This window comes from Triturus cristatus, chromosome 10, assembly GCF_964204655.1.
Source record: "Triturus cristatus chromosome 10, aTriCri1.1, whole genome shotgun sequence".
NCBI lineage: Eukaryota > Metazoa > Chordata > Amphibia > Caudata > Salamandridae > Triturus > Triturus cristatus.
The window spans coordinates 554,999,956-555,019,049 of record NC_140593.1 but is presented as its reverse complement, the minus strand read 5'-3'; the positions used below and the strand labels follow the sequence as shown (position 1 = coordinate 555,019,049).

The window sequence follows — 19,094 nt, the reverse complement described above, 5'->3', positions numbered from 1 at the left end:
CTTCACTCCCTTCAAAGTCAATGAAAACTGGGGTTGAAGGAATCTAGGAGCCTGCGATCTTTACCCCCCAGTGAGCAGCCAGTATACAGACACCTTGACTGGAACCAAACTCTTCTTTGATTAACTTTCGAGTTTTTTAGATCGGACTTGAAATGCTAAAAGATTCAAAATATACTATTTGTAAGTCTTTTCAGCTGTACATACCTCTGCAGGGCGTCCTTGACTTTATATTCACCCAATTACTCTTGCCGCTTCTGTTAAGAAAACGTTCCTATCATTTGTCATTCTCAGTCTAGCAGGATATTGCCGAGGAAGACAATCTTGGCTCTAGCAACACTCCTATAACGTCCACAAGGATTTACTTTTTTGTTGTCTTTCGTGTTTCCAACCAGAAGCAGGAGGATGACAGATGCCTCCCTAATGGTCACTTGTGTTCCTGCTTTTTTCTGAATAGTTTCTCTGTGCCCCTTCCTACTTGTTTGAAAAAGAACTGCTCCTTACTTGTTTTAACTTACTCTTCTGTGAAAGCACTGTGCCCATTAGAGTTCTGTCCTTGATGGGAACCCCTACGAGAGGCCATAGACCGTCAAGGCTCTCTGCTTTGCTTATGTTGATGCATTTGAATATACTCCACACTGCGTATTAGATCTGCTTCTCCTAGGCGTACAATTGCATTTATTGAACAGGGATAGAGCTGCATTTGCAGCATTTGAGATACGATCCCTTATAGCATTTGACATTTGTTTCAGCAGTTTTCAGTCTCTTCTGCTTTCTTGATCCTTGCTTCTACATTTTCACTTTCATTAATTCTGAGGTGGAATGTGGGGTTTGATTGCTCACTTCTACCATCGCCAGATGGTTGGCAAAATCGCATGGAACTGCAGCTATCCTCAATTCATGTTCTAATATTAGGGCTCGGAGTCCCCATATCCAGGTGATGCAATAGTGCCTGTTGTCTTATTACTATCCTTTAGGTCTTGAGGGCTCCACGTTTAATGATGGTACTTCTCTGGGTAAGCTGTCGGGGGACCCCAAAGCCATTTGATCAGAGAACCTTTTTACCTCAAGTGCATATGCTGCGACTTTCCCCTAAACTGCATCTGAAAGCAGATTAGCACAGGAAGCTTCTGCACTATTCTGCTACAGAGAGAACATTAATGCTTTGCGCCTCCGCTCACCCTCTTGCAAGTGGGCAGCCTGAATAGGTGGTGCTTGCTTGCACAAACACATTTGTTGAAGTAAGGCCTCTCTGCAACAGGGGGACAGGAGAGTTTATTTATTTCATGAATTTGTATGTTGGACTTCTATAAACACTTTTATACTATAGCACTTCTCAAACATTTAAGGAGACAGTACAATATAATGACAAAAGACTACGAATAAGAAAACCCGACAGCACATCTGAAAATAAGAGATGATGGTGAAAAGAGAGGATGGAAGTCGGTTAAGCATGCTTGTAAATAATAAAGCCACAGCAGGCTGACTCATCATGGTAGAACAATAACTAATACTGTCACACCTCTAGTTATCTCCCTGTTAATTAATAGTCAAATGGGCTTTGGTAGATGAAGAATGTAGCTGCTACCAACAGTATAGATGCTAAGCACATGAGTATAGGTGGTAGCTAACACTTCTCTTTTGTTACACTGTACCAGGGGGTCGCCAACCTTTTCTGTTCAGAGAGCCAAGTCTGATCAATAAAAATCATTGTGAGCTACTGAAGGCCAAGCCACTCGTGTAGTGTTAGACACCCCCACTCCCAGCAACTTTGACTTCAAGCCTAATGTTTTTAGAGCCAATAAGTGAATAAAATATTACGCTCTCAGAATTTTAGTATATAAATAAGATCATGCATAAAGCAAGAGGCTGAGTCTGTGGTATCAGGTTCAAAAAGGGCTTTATTCCAATAACTCGAGTCAAAGGGAGAATATTACCATCACCACAAAGGATCTGGAAGGGACTCAAAAGTATTCTCAATATTCTCAAAACATTATTCACAGAGTACAGTATATATACATCGGAAACGAAAAGAGCAAAAGAGAGTGAGATAAGAGCATGTGGGCGTGTAAGAGGGTGTGAAGGTGGGCGTCCATGTGGGCGTCCACTTGATGATAATGGGTAATTTGTCATGTGTGGGTGGATACCTGGAGGGGGTTGCGTGATCTGCTGGAATTGTACTGGAACTTTGCCTTACTTGTGCTCAACTCGAGCATGACGTGTAACTGACGTGGGGAGGGTTGCTATGCAACCGGACAAGTCTGGAAGTGAGGCCTTCAGTGTCAGGACGACCAGCACATCTTGTATTATCTGATATCTAAAGTCTGGAGCAGGGACTGATTCGTGACATAGGTTGCCCATCACCAAGAGCCAATGTGGCATTTATTTCTTCGTTTACTGCTGAAGTCTTGCACGGGGGCTATGGGCTTTTCACTGACGTGAGCTTTGTAATCACACAAATAGAGACAGAAAGGCTAGGCTTTCTCCTTTGCAGATGGGTCATGTTTAAATTCCTCCTTCTCCAGGCAGGAATGTATTTCTCGAGGAGCGGAGCAGATAACTTGAAGGCTGAATACAGTTTTGGCAGGCAACAGGCCGGGCCAGGCACCGTTAGCTGCGCAGGAAGTAAGACAAAGGTCATGGATACAGATGCAGGTCCAGGCTGGAGCATTCAGAGGCAGAAGGCAGGAAAAGGCTTGATGGCAGAATTCAGGGCCTAACTTACCAGAGCTGAAAAACGTGAAAAGTACACCATATAAAGACGGTGGCAAGGCATACTTAGGAACGGAATATTCGACCCATTCAGGGCAGATCTGAAAGAGGACATGTTGACGTTGGACACAATTGTATTTGCGTCTTCATAGCTTGAAGTGGAGGGAACATACATGTACTTGTAGCATGTACATGGAGCCGTTGGGGTCTAAGATAGGGGACACAATTGATCATAAAAATTCATATTTCCTCAGCCAGATATGCTGGTTTGATGGGGTATATGTATATGGGTGAATGAGAGCCTGTCGTATGTACTTGTGGCACAGGAAATACCTTTTAGCCATATGTGTCTCCGTTACGTGTATAACAAAAGTCTAGAACCATTTTTTTTAGATGTGAGTAACTTATCACATCATTACCCTTATGCTGTTTTTCAAAAAGCTTTGTTGATTGCTTGTGAAATGTTTTAAACCAAATTGATTAAGCTTTTAATAATTTTTTTTCTGATTTATTCATAATTGGTGTGTTCTTTTTTATTTAATTCTCCATTGATTAATTGGAGTAACTGAATTTCTCTTGCCATTGTTTACTATTGATTAAGTGTTAACGCAATTTCGAACCCGACATAACCAACATTACTTTACATACTGCCCACTGGGAGCAAGAGGCCTGCTGTTTGGAAATGCAATGCTTTGAAATGGTAGAAATTTAGAAAGTCAACTACATTTTAATTTTCTCCCATTTAAAAGCATTCAGGAGCACCATTTAGTACTCATGCTCAATATTGTTGATAGTTGAGTTTATTGTACAGTTAATTAAAACCTTCATAATCATGCTTTACATTTTTTGATATTTTTAGTGACCTAAAATAGATCGTTAAAACACAATAAAATTTCGATAAAATATGACCCAAGAGTAGTATTGAACAGCAAAAAACGGGATATCGGGCAGGCTAGGACTATATAGAGTGAAGTGCAGAATGCAAGGCAGCAGTTGTTACTTCTACAGGATTCTTGTAAAAAGTCATAAGTGTTCTACTTGTCTTATGACAAAGATACTGATTACAGAGCGTCTGTTTGCTGAGGTTTTACTATATAGTAAAGCGATGTACGCATAGAGCCGTGGGGAGCTTGGGGGTAACAGCTGGGCAGCTGTAGCTATAAACTTGCTATAGAGTAAAACAGTGGAGCAGTGCATACATTAAAAGGCAGCGCAAGGTGCCTGGCTGCGTTGGTCTGGTGCCCTAGCAAGTTTGAATGGAGGGGCGGAACTGGAAAGGATGCTTCATGTAGATAAAAGGTGCAAAGTGCTAAGCAGCGGGTGTTGCATCTACAAGATATTGGTGAGGGGCGTCAGTGTTCAGTCTAATTTGCAACAGGGTAAAGTGCTGAAAGTGCTGTTTTGCGAGAATCTTACTGTAAGATAGGAAACAATGCGTTCATGCTCAATATTAAATTAACAGAATTTATTTAAGAGTTAAATACCTCCGTACTTCAGTTCTTTACCTCTGTGCCGGGCCCTAGGTCATAAATGGGACTCCAGCCCTGCTTGCTATCTGCAGCCTGATGATCATGTAAAATAAACACAGCCTTCCCTTAACTTTAAAAAGAAAAGGTGACCCTTTGGTTATTTAACAATTTACTCAAGGTTGCAAGCTAGTCTAAAGGTTTCTGTGAGCTAATGGTAGCTTGTGATCTACTGGTTGGACACACCTGCACTATACAGGTTACAACCTGTTAGTAAGAAAGCGCACAATAATTGCAGGGCACTCACTACCCATTTTTACTCTTTCGATATTTTACTATATCGAGTAATGTGACATGGACTAACTGCCCTTTTAAATTAGCACATTTTTTAGTGTATCAGAACATGGGTTTCTCAAAACTTACGCCTTGGCTATTGTCAGCTAGCATGATAGAATCATGGAACAAAGTGCTGGCTATCCATTGCAAGCAATTGTATCGAGTACCCTAGCCAGCTTCGAGAAGCGCCAACTTAAGCTTTAAAATTATCTATAGCTCCTTGTAAAAAACAGAACCTTCGATGGCACATCCGCTTTTTACCTGTTCAGAGGTGGTAAAAAGCGGGATGCTCTGTTTCCTCAATCTAAAAAGAGAAGGGAAAAAATAAAATTCCCAGGGGGGTGTCCATTCTCTCTTGCTTGAATAATTGTTCATCGTAACATGCCGTTAAATTTAAATTGTTACCATATGCATGGTTTGATAAGAATAGTGCTGATTTGGATTGAGGTAGTTTTCTCAGTATGCTGGTATGATATACATATTTGTGTCCAATGGCTCTAAGAGCTTAAGATATAGTGGTTTAAGATTCTGGCAAATTCTGTGCAACTCTTTCGTGCATCAGCACTCGTACATGTATTCAGGCACTCGTTTTCTATCCTCTATTGTACTAATAAGACCTTTAATTGAAACTGAATTTGATACTTTATAAAAAAACATTTTTATAGTGTGACATATTGTAAAGTAATAGTATCGATGGGGAGGTTAAGGTTCCGTTAGTTTGTGTAGATAGTTTAGGAAATTGGAGCCCCTTAAACTTGGGAACTTTTCTGGAGAAGCCGCATCAAGGCAGGGGTTAGCCTGAACTTTATTTAATCTTTAAGGATTCTTGGGGTCTGCATGTGTATCTCAACACTGTCTAATATTTGTTTTGTTACCATTGAATGTGATGAGGGGCCATGACTTATGAGAGGTGAAGCTGTGTGTCCTGATAAGTTTCCTTCTCTCATCAATGGTAAATGGCATGTTGATCTGCATATGTAGTTTGCCATGTTGCTGTGTCAACTGTCGTAGGTGGAAACAAAGGCATTTAACCAAAACTACAATGCAAGATCTTAAAGCCACACTTTGAGATAAAATCAAACTTGTGATTAGATTTGTGTTCCTGTTAAGCCATTTTATCATGAATTCGTAGACAGTAAGCAGTGGTTTATCTTTTAATTATATTCTTTTGTAATGTAATTTAAACTGTGCAAGGTAGTAATCTATGAACTTACCTTTGCGTTTGCCTGCCTGTCCCGCATCGTCTGTCTGAACAGGAAGCAGCCACAGTAAGCAGTGGTTTATCTTTTAATTATATTTTGTAATGTAATTTAAACTGTGCAAGGTAGTAATCTATGAACTTACCTTTGCGTTTGCCTGCCTGTCCCGCATCGTCTGTCTGAACAGGAAGCAGCCACAGGCAGCCTCCCTCCCCCCAGCCAATCACAACGCTGCAATGGCAGCATTGTGATTGGCTGGGACGCCGATACCACAGGCATCTATGGGGAGCCCGTTTACTCTATGTAGGCTGCATGCAGCCTACATAGAGAAAATGCAAAATGCGTATGACTGGTTTGGTCGGCCCTGAAGCCGACTGAACAGCCAGCGCACTCAGTGGGCAAGCCACTCCTCCCCTGGACTCCTGCAGGACCGCCCACTCGCAACCAGGCATACCCTTCTTTCTCGCAGTGCAAGAAATAGAAACATAAAATGGTATTAAATCATTTTGTTTCTGCTTCTCGCACTGCGGGAAAGCAGTGGGGCAACGCTCCTGCATGATCTTAACCCTGCTCTAGCCCTTATAACCAGCGACGTCCAATTCATTAAAGGGAAACCCTACCCGTGCTGTTATATGCGGTCGACGCAGTGTTAATGGCTCGGATTCCCAGTGCTTTACGCCTCCTAGTATGTGCATTAATTTATATTTATGTCAAAACTAGAACTTCTAACCAATTTTACAAAATCACATATCATGGCATGCGGCCCACACTGCATTAAATTGCCTAGTATGCAAGTAGGGAATAACTCCCTAATTAGTGTTCAGACTTGTCCATATCTAGGAGTCTTGTTCTGTCTCTGGAGCTTGGTCACCTAGTATTGCGCACTGTATAATGTTATTTTCCAAAACAATATGTTCCCTATTTTCCCTTCCTCAACCCCGTGGCGGGGGCCAACTGAAAGCTATGTTGCAAATCTATAAATCCCAATGTGTGTCAACTGCCACTTGCAGTTTCGCAATCTGGGAGGTCGCTAACTGCAAAACTCTACAATTAGAAGAAAAAAGGTTCTGCTGGCTACTTAGAGTACAGATTTCCTCCCTCCATATCTGTCACAGAGGTAAGTTTGTTATATATAACCGACTTTATTAGAGTGAGGCCTTTATTATTCTGGCTATCTATTTGGAGCAACGAGCAGGCTGTTCTTAGAAATGACTGCCTCCGAATTCCGTGTTTGGAATATATTAAATCTGAATTTGGAAAAATTGGTATGGAGAGGGTCTTTACAGAGAAAGAACTATGCCATTCTTTTAATAGAAGGGAAGTAGCCTTTGCTTTTTATGATCTGGTGCAGGAAAGTCTCATTCAAAGCACAGTAGGGAAATTAATAATATCCGCATATTTGTTCTTGAATACCTCGCCGTCATCTCCAGTCTATTTAGTGCAGCCTAGTGGGAGATGGGGGTGCGCTGTTAGGTTTCGCGCCAACACTATTGAATACTTACTGTGCTTTACTCTTGGGCACCAACTGAACCTTCCTGCTATTCCTTGCCTATGTAATCAGTCAGGCCAAAATATGACCTTTTTTTTGTTGTCTTGTAAATTGTAAATTGATACATGTATAGCGCACTACTCGCCCGCAAGGGTCTCAAGGCGCTTGTACGAATACCGCTGTGGAACCCATCCTGGCTTTCCCTGTGAGGTGTCCACTCTTGGGCACCCCCAAGGTGGAGGCCAGGCATCCTTAGCGTTGTGGGGGCCGTTGTGGAGATTAAGCAAGCTATTGCCCAGAGTTGCAGAGTGGGACTCCATGATTGGAATAGGCACCGAGGCGAGAATTATCAGGTCCGTGGAATTTTTGAGCCCAAGACCCGCCGAGGCGGGGAATTGAACCCTGGTCCCGGGCCAGACCTCTGCATCAGGGTCTGCCGCTCTAACCATTGAGCCACACTTGTACATTTTATGAATTGTACACTAGGCTATTTTTGATTCCACTTTTTAAAAGGAAATACCATATTAGGCAGTGCAAAGCTATGTTCTATCAATTATCCAATTGTCAGACGGTGAAACAAGTTTATACGTAGGCTTATTCTTAAGACATGCTGTGAGGGCACGTGTCACTATTACTTTTACAATCTGCTGCCAACTTGAAGTGTTATTTACCGATCTTTTTAATATATATTGTGGTGTATAGACGTTCTTTTATCCGATACATAAAAGTTTGACAATTAAACATGTTTTTAAGTAGGTTAATCTTAAGACTCTGTGAAGGCATGTGGCACTTTATTTTTAATAATTTGCTGCTATCTAATTCTTTCTTGAAATATTCACTTATGCCTTTAACTGGATGAAATGTTAATTGTTATGAAATACTTTATTCTGAAGGTTTTTCATTCCATAAAAGTATCAAACTGAAGTACAGAAGTTGTGTTCAAAGCTCACTTAGGAAGGAATCTTAAGCTTTTAGATAATCTTTTGTCTTAAATTGATGTGGAAACTTGAATGGCGAGATTGATAATCAGTCATGTTACCTCTATAAACAAAGGTCACACAAAGCAGTCACTTATGGGTTCATTCAGTTCATAGAAAAGAATACAGCGATATCTCAAAAGCTTTGAAAATACCTGCTGATATGGCGCAGTTAGCAAAGTCCTCGGTGCAGTTATTTAGTGAGCCCCCTGGTGAGTTCGAATTTAACCCCTTCGCTGCTAAGCCTCCCCCCACCCCCTGTGCTAATTCTTTTTTGGGCTATTTGGGGGTAGTTCGCACTTAGGCCCCTGTAACTTTTGTCCACATAAGGTATCCATGCCAAATTTGCGTCCTTTTCTTCCAACATCTTTGCGAATCCCCCTGGAGGGGACCCAGAAATTTGCCAAAATACTGCCACCTCCATTTATTTTGAAAAAATGGGGGAAAATTTGCTGCAGAAGAAATCGTCTGTTTTTTCCCCTGCAAATGGCATCAACAAAGGGTTTGCGGTGCTGAAGTCACCATCTTCTCAGCTTTTAGGGACAGGCAGACTCTTGTCAGAAAACCAAAATGTTCTACACAGTTTTGGCATTTTACTGGGACATAGCCTATTTTTGCTTTTTTTGTGTGTTTTCAACCGCCTTCCAGTTAGTGGTAGAAATGGGTGTGAAAGCAATAATGGATCCTGAAAAGCTATACATTTTTAGAAAGTATACAAAATTCTGAATTCAGCAAGGGGTCAATTGTGTAGATCCTTCAAAGTTTTTTTTTTTATAGAAACTATCAGTTGAAAATACTTCTAAGTATGACAACAGATTTTTTAAAGCAATATACGTTACATCCGCAGAACCCTTCTGGTTGTGGGGATATATAGGACTTGTAGGTTCACAAAGAACCCAGAGCCAATAGCTGAGTTGCAGCTTGCAATGGTTTTTCATTGTGTACCGGGTATATAGCAATTAAATATAAAGAGTGAAAAGTAGGTACCAAGGAAACCTATATATTTCCGAAATGGGAACAAAATACATCGTCCATAAACAACTGAAACATTTATAGGCAAAAGGTTTTCAGTATCCACTCTACACGTTGGGACACAAGTAAAGTCCGGCAATGCCGGCTGCACCATGCCTGGGGCAACCCAGAGGTAGCTTGCCAGTGGGAAGCCTTGCTGCCCCAGGCTGCTGCCCAGATGTCTCTTGCTGTACTATTGGCACATCAGTGTCCTCCTCTAAAAGTCACTTCATCTGCACTAATGAGTGGCTTCCTTATTCGATGATTCCTCGTGGACAGAAAACTCAATGACAAAATCTTCCACTGTCTCCTCTGCCTCAGATGCAGAGTCAGTCTCTGAACCATGGTAAGAGGAAGACTCGAAGCATACCAAAAATCTGCTGAGCAGTAATCTTGCGGCTAGCCATAATCCTTTCTAAAAAAAAAAAAAGAGAGACTTCACAAATAAGCCAACAAACACTGTGAAATTCAAGTAATAAACAAAGTGTGGCTTTATCACAAAGATCTATATACTCAAACTATACAGCTAACTTGCCTGAGACAGCTTCACTCACCAGGACCTACTCTGCAGAGACACAGCAAAAACCAACAATATCCCACTACAAAGAAACAACTACGGCAACAAAATACACATCCAGCACAAATTCTAAAAGATTTTTACAAAAGCTAAACATACTGCTATTACACCATTTACAAAAAACACATTCATTTATTTATTTAGAAATCTGTTTATTAGAGTTTTCGTTGCAGGTAAAACCACACAATACATCATACTTCATCAAATAGCATTGTTACATAAATCTTTTAGTCAGGCGCCAATGTACAACTGATACAAACATGGTGCGTTACGTTAGGTGTACTGTAACCGGTTGTGTCCCAAAGTATAACCTGTTAGGTCATAAGTAAATCCATCTCCATTCGTATCGTTATGGCCCCAGCCCTAGTAGAGAGCATCCGCTCACCAGCGTCGATGCCAATTGTGTGCTATTCTCAGTGCTTCCCCGAATAGTTATACAAACAGTGCTATACTCCCCATTCTGTAACTGGGCAGCTGTCCTTCCAACAGTCTAACAACTAAAACAATGTACAACAGCAGCTCACGTCTTCTAGTCTAGTCGGCCCCCACTCCGCTGACCCCTCTCCCATCAGGCTCCACCCTCCCGGGCCCGTACCACTCAAAAAGGGATCGGGGGGAGGAGCCTAGCGCGCATCCAAGATGGTCGCGTGAGCACAGGGCTCCCCGGACCCTCGCTGCTCCTCGGAATTTATCCTGACAATATCCTGATTTGGTTTATGGAATCTGGGAGATGACGACCGGCTGAGCACGTATCTCTTTTCAGGAATTGAATCGGACCCGGGAATCCTGAAATATCGTTGTTTGAACTTTTGGGACCCACCCGACGGAGGTGCCCGGGGCGAAGGTGAGCCGTGGGGCCGTGGGGCCGTGTCGCAGTTGAACAACAACGGCTGTGGCGCGGTGCCAGGGGCCGCTTGGCCACTTTCGGTTTCACTTTCAGACCTCAGGGGGCTGGCCGGTGGAGCGATTGAGGTGGCGGGGTGTTTCCCTGAGCTCTGCACAAAGCTTTGTCTCCACCTGCCACTAGAGTGCCTATCGCCTTGGGTCCCCCCGCACCGCCATATTGTGGCCTCGGGTGAGGCGCTGGTTTCCAGGGCCGGTATCCCAACTACTTTTGATCGGCGGTCCCCCTCGGAGTCCGTGGCCGCATGGGGGGCAGGGGGGGCCCCGAGGGGTGTAAGGCTAAATCCTCCCTCCGTGGAGGATCGGTCCAGACCAACAACATGGACCGCTACACTCAGGGCAGAGGCTCTCCTGGAACGGCCGGTCCCCCCTCAGACGTCGCCGGTGGTGGCACATCCGTTTCTTCGGAACTTTCCCTACAGGACATCATGGGCGCCATTGATGGCATCAGGGAGACCATCGCCACGCAATACGAGGCCCTGGCCCGCAAGATCGATACGGTGGCGATTGATGTCACCTTAATACGGGCGGACCTCTCCAAAACAAACGAGAGGGTTCAAACTCTCGATGCGCGGACCTCCACCCTGGGTGCGGATGTGTCGGACCTGCAGGCCGCGCTTGGCGACATCAAGGTGGTCAATGAGCAGATGGCCCGGCGGCTGGAGGACTTCGAGGGACGGGCCCGACGCAACAACATCCGCGTCATCGGCGTACCGGAGTCCTCCGACGACCGCCCGGTTGACCTCCTGGTCGAGGAACTCATCCTCCAACAGCTGACCCCTGCGGGCTTGAGTAAATTTTTTGCCGTTGAACGGGCACATCGAGTTCCGGGCGGGCGGCCACGGCCGGGGGCCCCCCCGAGGCCTATCGTGGCCAAACTGTTTTACTACAGAGACCGGGATGCGATTCTACAGGCCTCGCGGGTCCATGGCCCGGTTCGACATGAGAACTCATCCATTAACTTTTATCCGGACTTTACTCAACTTGTCCAGAAGCAGCGGATGGGATTCCAGGGGGTGAAACGTCGTCTTCGTGAGCTGGGCCTAAAGTACTCTATGCTCTACCCTGCCAAACTCCGAGTGGAACATGAGGATCGGACTGCCTTCTTTGACTCTCCTGTGGCCGTGAGTGACTGGTTGGACTCGCTGCCGGACAGAGGTGGCCGTCCCGGGCCCTCTGCGGGTGCCAACGGTGACGGGTCCCCTTTGGGGTGATTTTTGTCCTTGATTTTGCCAATTTGCACTGCTCAGCTGGGTTGTACTTCTTTGGTTCAGTGTGTTTTGCTAGTACCTGTATGGGGGGCGGGCGGGGACGGGTCCCTTTCCTCCTCCGGGGTCTTTTTGTAGACTGGGGTTAGTTGGGCGACAGGCACACTGCAATTTGGGGGGGTTTTTTGGCCCGCAGGGGTGCAGGGTGGGGGGAGTTGGGTGTTGGGGGGGGTGGGGGGGAAGGAGGGGTTGTTTTGTAGTGTGGTTTTTGTTTGCAGGGCGAGATATTGATTTTCTTCCACTTTTGGGACTTGTGCTACTTGCGGGGGGACCTCCGATCTATTGGAGGGGATGGGGGGGACGGGTTGAAGCTGATGTCATGGAACGTCAATGGGTTGGGGGACCGTATCAAACGGGGTGTAGTTCTGCAGTATCTGCGTCGTCTGACTCCTGATGTGGTGTTTCTCCAGGAGACGCATTTGGTTGGCAATGTCTGCCATGCAATGAACAGGGGGGGATACCGCCTCGTGGCTCACTCTGGTTACACAACTGGCTCCAGGGGGGTGGGCATTCTCCTGCGATCCTCACTTCCGTTGGAGATCACGAGGGTGGTCTCAGATGACAGAGGGCGTTATGTTTGCCTGACTGGGAGGTGGGAGGGGCATCCCCTTGCCCTGGTCTCAATTTACGTCCCACCGGGCCTCCAGAACTCCACCTTCGCGGACTTGGGTCGAATGCTGCTTGAACTTCCGGATGGCCTTTTGCTTATGGGCGGGGATTTTAATTCGGTGGTCTCGGGTGACCTGGATCGTCACCCACCCAGGGCCCTCCCCGCTGCCCAGGCTTGGCTAGGTGGTCTGTTGGAGACCTTCGGCCTGGTGGATAGTTGGCGATTAATGCATCCGACCCAATGTCAATACACCTTTCACTCTGGGGCACATGGGAGTCTTTCTAGGTTAGACTATTTCCTTATGCCCGCGGCGCAGACGGGTCGAATTCGAGAGGTCAGGCACCTGGCGAGGGGTATCTCCGATCATTCCCCGCTGTGGCTTCTCTTTGACACCGAGTCGCGGTCTGCAGGGCGGATCGCTCCCATTAACCCGTGGTACCTGCGAGACCCTACGACCCGCGAGAGTCTGGTTAAGGCTATGGACCAATACTTTCTTGAAAATGAGGGGTCTGTGTTGTCTGCAATGTCCCTGTGGGAAGCCTTTAAAACCGTAATCCGCGGACACGCCCTCTCCCAGATAGTGGTGGCTAAGAAGCTCAGGAGTGAGGCGGTGGTGAAGCTGGAGACTGACATCTCGGGGCTGGAGTCGGCCTTGGAGGCGGGTATCACTCCGGACGGGCTTCATGCCCTCAACCTGAAACAGTTTGAATACAGAGCTCTTGTCACCGACGCTGCCAAAACTATGTATAGGGAGCAGCAGGGTCGGTTGTATGATGCCGGGGACAAGGCGGGAAAGCTGATTGCGTGGCTGGATAAGAAGGAGAGAGTGAATCGTGTGGTCCCGGAGTTGCGTGTCTCGGATGGAGTGTGTATGACTGAGCCTCGTGAGATTGTGGAATGTTTTGCCGACCACCTCCGGACTGTGTACTCCCCGGTGACTGATAGGGATGAGGAAGATTCTCGCCTTCTCCTGAGGGACATTGCTTTGCCTGGCCTTTCTGCCGAGGACCGTGAGCAGCTGGACGCTCCCTTGTCGGTAGATGAAATCGCGACTGCGATTCGGTCCCTTCGCTCGGGCAAGGCCATGGGTCCCAACGGTCTACCGATCGAATTATATAAGTTGCGCCCGGATAAATTAGCGCCCTTCCTCCGTCGTATGTTTCAGGAGTCCCTCGAGGCCGGTTCCCTTCCGGTCGACCAGCGACTGGCCACGATAGTCGTGATCCCCAAGGACGGTAAGCCACGGGACCGCTGTGCCTCTTACAGGCCTATCTCACTGCTAAATGCGGAGCCTAAAATCCTGGCTAAAGTCCTTGCCAATCGTTTGTTGAGCGTCATCTGCGATCTGATTCATCCTGATCAATGCGGCTTCATCCCACACCGCAACACCGCCCTCAACTTGCGGCGTCTCCATGGTGCCCTCGCCAGGGCAGAGTACCTCTCCGAACCGGCCGTGCTGGTTTCTTTAGATGCCACGATGGCCTTTGACACCATCGAGTGGCCATTCCTCTGGGCTGTTTTGACCAAATTCGGCTTTGGGGAGGGATTTCTTGGCTGGGTGAAACTTCTCTACACGGGACCCATGGCTCAGGTGGTGGTTAATGGGCGGGTCTCTCGGCCCTTCGCTCTTGGTAGGGGTACGAGGCAGGGGTGCCCGTTGTCCCCTCTGCTCTTTGCTCTCGCCCTGGAGCCACTCGCCGCTTGGCTCCGCTGGGAGCCCTCGATCAGGGGGATCCGGTGGGCCCCGGGCTTTGAGGATCGGGTCTCGTTATATGCTGACGATATCCTCCTGTATCTTACCTCGCCGCGGCAGTCGCTTAACGTTCTCTTCGATGTTCTGACTTCCTACGGGAGAAATTCGGGTCTCACGATTAACTGGTCTAAATCCTGTGTCTATCCTATCTCCGGTGGCCCCCCTCTCCTGCCGCCTCGGCTTCCGATCCAAATATCTCTGTCCGGCTTTAAATACCTGGGGATACACATCTCGTTGGACCCGGTAGCTCGCTATGAGCACAATCTCCTGCTTCCGCTTCGGCGTTTGAGGGAAGACACGGCTCGGTGGTGTAGGCTGCCCCTGTCCCCACTGGGTCGGGCCGCATTGTTTAAAATGATGTCCCTTCCCAGGTTCCTCTATGCACTTCAGAACTCCTTCGACATCATTCCAGTGGCCTACTTTCGGGAAGTAGAGAGCCTGCAGAGGAGACTGGTGTGGGACGGACGGGCGCGTATCGCCCTGGCCAAACTCACTCTCCCCTGGTACGACGGGGGCATCGCGCTTCCCGACATTCGCAGGTATTATTGGGCCTCACAGCTATCAGCCATTAACCACGCCACGTATGCGCCTGGCTTGAACCCGGCGTATGAGATGGATAAATTCCTGCTTCCCGGCGGTAACTATAACAGGGCGCTTTACTCCCGCTCGGCTGGACGGACCCTGACGGGCCCCACCAAGATCGCGGTACGGATTTGGAAGGCGGCCAATGTAGCCATGGGCTGGAGTGAGCGACTAACATGCGCTACTCCTTTATTTGCCTCCGACCGACTGGGAAGCCTCTGGACAACGAAAGGGTTTGACCGTTGGGACACGATTGGCATCAGTAGAGTGGGAGACTTATGGATGAAGGGCGCGGTTAAGACCTTCGCGGCGCTCCAGAGCGAATACGAACTCACGGAAAAGGAGTTCTTCCGATACGCCCAGGTTCGGCACGCCCTGCTCTCTGTCTTTGGGGTGGGGACCAAGATCCCGGCCTCTTCGCCCCTCGAGGACCGCATCCTTGATGGTCATGTTCCCGACAGTACTATCTCCTTAATCTATAAAAAACTCATTAATAATCGGAAGTTGCCATTCCAGCCCGCCTCCGCCTGGTCCAGCTAAAGATTCTCCACCGGGTGTATGTTACGGGCCCCCGTCTGGTCTCGATGGGATTCTCGGAGGATGGGCTCTGCAGGCGGGGGTGTGGGCTCAGTGCCACCTTTCTCCATATCCTTTGGGAGTGCCGGGAGGTGGCGGAATACTGGCGTCGGGTTCATGGGGTCATGGGACAAGTCACCGGGGTGGCGCTGCTGCCGGAGGTGCGTCGCTGTGTCTTGAATGTGTGGGAGCCCAATGATTATAACGCGGCGCAGACTCGGTGGGCGGCCCTGGGCTACATGATTGCCAAGAGGGATATAGCGCAGCTTTGGGGCGCCCAGCGGCCGCCCACCGTGTCAGTATGGAAGGAAAACATGGACTGGTGTATGTTCAGGGAGAAGACTGTATATGTGGCCCGCGGTAAACCCGGGGCATGGGGTAGAATTTGGGGGCAATGGAACGTATATCGTGGGGGTATCTGTACGCCCCCCCTAGTGGACACCGATATTGCTTTGTCCCCCTGACCCTTGATGGTTCCTCGCAACTGATTGTGATAATCGAATATAGATGTTCCTTTCCCGTTACCCCCCCCCGATCTTTCAGTACTCCCTCCTGTTGATAGCTAATTGAAGTCTTGGAGTAAAAGTCCCCCGGATGTAGCCTGACCCACGTTTTTTGCCCGTATGCCTCGCCTTTTGTTTTTTTGTTGTTATTTATGTTAAATGTATGTCTCCTGCCTCTCTCGAGCTATCCTGAGCCATTTACGGGGCTGGGCCCCAGGTGTCGCCTACTGCCTTGACTAATGTACGATCCTTTCTGTATCTAGCGGCCGGCCCTGGTGGTTGTAGGCCCATGCTTGTAACTGATTTATTGTTTCAATAAAATTTTTGAAAAAAAAAAAAAAAAAGGGATCAGGCGCTGATATCCAATCTGCGGCTTGCACTGTCTTCGCCAGCCAGCCAGTCGCACCCACCAGCGCGGCGTCTCTACCAGGTGAACAGTGCCCCATCGCCTAATGCAGCTCCTACAGCGCATCATTGCCCTCCCCCGGGGTACAAAAAACACATTCATGCAGGGAAATGAAACTAATTAAAATTAAATGGTACATAAAAGTTTTCTTACCAAACACATGCAACTACACAAACTGCAGAACCCCCAGCGATGAAACCGCAACCTGGAAAATGAGTCAAAACAGAAAAAGCCTTGAACTAGAATAAAAAGGAGAAATAAAACATTACAATCGCAATTCACAAAAAATAAAACCATTAACATAACACTGTCACATCTGTCAGATGGGCCTTCAAATAAATCCTACAAGTATCAAAAAAGGGAGGATGGGGGCAGAAAAAGGCTGATGGAAAATGCCCCTATTTTGAAACTTGAAGGATTTTCCTTACGCAAGGGATTGCCCCATGCGCTTTAAATCAATAACCCTGGGTCTAGTGGGGTTTCTGGGGGGGCAGAAACAAGCGGAGCAAAAACTTGTCCCCTTTGGAACCGACCCTTGCTAATAAGTAGCTTCCATCTACAAAAAAAAATCCCTGGTGCCTAGTGGGGTTTTCTACCCCCCACTGGGGGCAGAAAGCCACAAAACGGCCGATCTGTCACCAGGGGGGTCAGAAACGAATTATCGCCCTTTGGAAGTGACCCTTGCCCAAGAGGTCGCTTTCATCTACATAAAAGGAATCCCTCACCCCTAATGGGATATTCTGCCCAGAAACCAGCAGGAAAAAAATGCCCCAGAAAGGCCCAAAAACGGGCTGACGTCACACGACCGCTGAAGGGTGGGGGGGGGAAGGGGGTCAGGGGTGGCAGGGGAAACTCTTCCGCTGCCATCCCTGCTTGGGGGTGTAGATGGGCTACCCATGGGGGGGTAGCGCCAGCGCTTCACCCATAGGTGGGTGCCATGACGGAACTGTTCCATCATGAGCATAGAAGGGGTTGAGACTCTAAAATATATTGATCTCCTAAGCTACCCAATTCCAGATAATCTGTTAGTGGAAATTCAAACAGTAAGTTCACTAGATTAATACAATGTATTTGATAAGTTAAGACTATCAGTGCCTCTACTGTTTATTCGTTGACATGGTGTTTAGGTCAATTTCCACACTAGGTACAACCAACCAAAGTTATGCTCCTTTGTTCATATGCACTGGAGATGGGCGAGCCACTGATGGCTCACCCAGATGCACAGCTCTTCCTGTCTTCTTGGACCCTCCAAGCAACAACAAGGTCGAGCTTCTTTCTAGCGTGCATTCATCGATTATTATTGCATCAATCTCTATGCCCCACTGGGTGCAGCATAGGAGGGACTCACCAGCACTGACGGCTATTTGTTTCCCCAGTCAAAATGCCAGACTTTGGTGAGACCCTCCTCTCCTACACTAATTGGGGCTTGGAGAATGATGTGGTGGCCCAAGGGAAGGTTGTGGAGGATGCAAAAAGGATGGTCTTTGGCCATTTTGTAGTCTGGACCCTTCCTAGAGGCATTCCTATTGGATCTTTGAGCACAGAACAATGCGGAGACTTCAAGTGATCTGTGATTGGCAGATGAGGTAGTGGGGCATCAGGAGCAAGAACTGAAGTCATTGAGGTGGCAGAGAAAGATAGAGATGAGGAAGTGAAGCAGTGAAAAGAGTTGAGCATAAAGACTGGAGAAAGTAGGTGTAAGGGAGCCAGAAAGAAATGGAGTGTTAGAGTGATGGAAAGAAGAAAAGCTAGCACATGGTGAGATGGGGAGAGTATATACTTAATATGTTGATGGCACAGCTTGTGTATTGGCTGTTAGAGCCAAGAGACTCATGCCTTGGCTCTGGCTTATTGCTTCCTGAGAACTATTGCCACCTCTAATTAAAATAGCATATTTGCCCCTTCTGTTTAATATGGGAAGCAGGGAATAATGAATTATAAACTAGTAGGTTTTAATCTTCGTTTTTATTTATAATTTTTTTTTCCCCTCTTTCTAGGACGTGGAAACCAACTCTCCAGCCTATCTAGCTGGTCTTCAACCCCATACTGACTACATTGTCGGCACTGATCAGATACTTCAGGGGGTAGGATTTATATATTTTTTTAACCATGTATTGTAATGACCGTATTTGTTCTGCACTGATATCAATGTATTTGTGCATTTGTTTCACTTGATGTCATGAGATCATAGCTTTTTGTTAAGTTACTAAATTATTTAGTCTAACCTACCTCCCTTCATTTGCGTTTTTTACTAGCTAGTTGCCCTTTATTTAATTGAACAGGTGAACACATCTAATTTCCCATTCCCAATCTTTTTCAGTCTGAAGATTTCTATGCGTTAATCGAATCCCATGAAGGGAAGCCTTTGAAGCTTATTGCTTATAATACAGAGACTGATTCCTGCCGAGATGTCATTGACACCCAATGGAGCCTGGGGTAGTGAAGGAAGGTACTAAGTGAATTTTTCTTTTTCAATCGGTTCTACAGCGACCAGTGTAATCTTAGTGCAATTTAATGGTGTTTAACTCCTTGCTTTCAGAGTCCAAGCATCTACATTTCTAGTTGTGTTCTACAGGCCTGATTTACGAAACTTTTTGTAGTATGTAAAGTAGTACTCCAGTAACACTACTTAATGCCAAATTCAATTCACATACCTACGGGTGGAGATTAACCCATCCACTTGTCGTTTGTGGGCTGAGATCTCTGCAAGCAGAGAGATGCTGTTTTAG

At 46.8% G+C, this 19,094-nt stretch overlaps 1 protein-coding gene across 1 annotated transcript in view; it reads left to right on the top strand.

The window, feature by feature from the left end:
* LOC146789715 (Golgi reassembly-stacking protein 1-like) overlaps nt 1-19,094 on the top strand; it is a 258,173-nt gene that overhangs the window by 164,061 nt on the left and 75,018 nt on the right. Inside the window, exons 4-5 of the mRNA XM_085632047.1 lie at nt 18,363-18,449; nt 18,686-18,814. Of these exons, the coding sequence (XP_085488173.1) occupies nt 18,363-18,449; nt 18,686-18,805 (207 nt within the window). The 3' untranslated portion in view covers nt 18,806-18,814. The remainder of the gene's footprint in view (nt 1-18,362; nt 18,450-18,685; nt 18,815-19,094) is intronic.